This window comes from Lactuca virosa, chromosome 4 (genome assembly GCF_052849685.1).
Source record: "Lactuca virosa cultivar CGN04683 chromosome 4, Lactuca_virosa_CGN04683_v6, whole genome shotgun sequence".
In the NCBI taxonomy this organism is placed as follows: domain Eukaryota; kingdom Viridiplantae; phylum Streptophyta; class Magnoliopsida; order Asterales; family Asteraceae; genus Lactuca; species Lactuca virosa.
Window position 1 is genome coordinate 187,103,848 of NC_136429.1, and position 2,068 is coordinate 187,105,915.

General features: G+C 35.8%; 1 protein-coding gene across 1 annotated transcript; it reads right to left on the reverse strand.

Annotated features, from left to right (window-relative positions):
- Window positions 1–768: 768 nt before the first annotated feature.
- On the reverse strand, window positions 769–1,661 carry LOC145105430 (uncharacterized). The gene is made up of 2 exons (XM_079042534.1): window positions 1,097–1,661; window positions 769–1,046 (listed from the first exon to the last, which is right to left on the reverse strand). The coding sequence occupies exons 1-2, from the start codon at window positions 1,659–1,661 to the stop codon at window positions 769–771; spliced, it is 843 nt and encodes a 280-aa protein (XP_078898660.1).
- Window positions 1,662–2,068: the final 407 nt, after the last annotated feature.

Here is a 2,068-nt window from a genome sequence, read left to right on the forward strand (position 1 = left end):
ATTTTGCCGCCCAACATCTATCATTTCTGCATCCTTCTCAGCAAGCCATTTTCAGTCATTTTGATAGTTTTCTTAGTCTTTTTTGTCCATTCTTCATGCTCTTTGATTTTATTTTTATTAATCTACATCCTTTCCTCCGCCTCTTTACACTCTGCTCAATGACGTCACGACGTTCAGTGAGAGCCCGAGATGATTCTTTATCTTTTTTTTGTTGTTCTTCAGCCCATTTCAATTGTTGCAAAGTATCATCAGACATATATGGACCTCTCATGTTTGCTGACGGTGCAAGAAAAGGGTTCGTCGGATCACAATAGTAACAATCAACTTCGTTGCTCGAGAAAATATAGAAATTTAAAGATGAACTCATATTAAAATTTTTAAAAAAATGTAACTCTTTACCAAAAATTCAACGATCATCTATGAAAATATATAGACCCTTCAACTCCGCAGAGAGCTGTTTCTCAGTCCGCGGAGCTGTTTGTCGGGAATCCAAGGATGTTATTCCTTGTGATCCATACATTACAATTATTTATTAAAAGGTAAACTTTATTAATTAAAAGGTAAACATTATTTATTAAAGAGTAAACAATGCCAACAGACCAAAACTAAGGTTAACATAGAACTGAATACAAACTAATATTCGTTGTGATCCATACATTACAACTCAAGTAAATTGCCATGGAGATAAGACAAAAACACTTCAATTGGTAGTTCCCAATGCATAAGGATTGGAATAGGATTCACCGTCTCAGTTTGAAAAGCATTTCGCTACACCGCGGTAGTTAACTTTAAATTTACCATTTGCTGGGTTTCTTCAATTTCAAGCCTTTGTAGTGATGTTATTAGTTGATCACTAGGTATACCGCATTTTTGCCATTTCCCACAAGTACAAATCCTACGTTCTAATTGCACGGATTCGGTGGTTAAATACGTACTCACTTCATATATGTCGCCAACAATATGCCAAACCCTACAACTATCTGAGTGGATAAATATTTTTTGAAGCACCTTAAGTGCATAAGGGGTCAGAAGACCATGAAATTCCCCTGTGAAATGAACTGAATCATCAAATAAAATTATGATGTCATAAAATTACCTCTGAATGCAGCACGTTGAACGTATACTCCTTGCATCGGGTCATGGACCATTTGAATGACTGTTGTTATTGGTAACTCATGCCTGTTTGTTTTTATCCAATTGACGACATCGGGAATGTCAATGAATTTAACATTGAAACGTACCTTAGGGAAAAAAGCCCGTACCCATTTTGCAATGACAATTTTGTCAAGCAAGTGAAGATCATTCTCATTCACCTTATTTTGTAAGTTGTTCAAACACGCATAAAAATCAGACATATTATACGTTTTGCATGTCTTCCAGAACAACTGCTCCACAACTGTATTGCTTCCGGTGGAAGCGCGTATTTTCTCAGCTATATTTTTACAACAATAGTCATGATATGAATCAGGGTAGACTCTCCTAACTGCAAAGTCTATGGACTCAGACATATGGCTTATGAAACTAACTTTCGTACTGTCACCTAAACATTCTTCCAGCCTCCTCATGAACCATACCCATGAATCGTCACATTTTATTGTTCCCAAAGAAAATGCTATGAGAAGGGGTTCATGATTTCCATCTAAAGAAACCAGAATGTACATGAATGTTATGTACGTCCCAATTAGAGGTACGTGACCAACGAATATGATTGGTATCATAGACGTGAGAAACGTACAGATCTGCAAGTAATGATAAGAATATTAGCCATATAACAACTTCAAATAACAAAAAATTTAGTATAAAGGATTACATACCATGCATCCCAATGCCACAAAACAAAATTGGAAACGATTGTACGAATCTTTCTTAATGCACGTGAAGGTGTTAGGATTGGTTCTTTGCAGATTATGAAAGAAAATTGGTAGGTTGGAGAAACTTTTTTATTGAATACCTCGTTGACTGAACTCATTTTGACAACTTTTGACAACTTCTAAAAATGAAAATGGTTGTCCAATTTAAATGGAATCCATATTCATTATTCCACAGAACTGTTTAGGTAGTCCGCGGA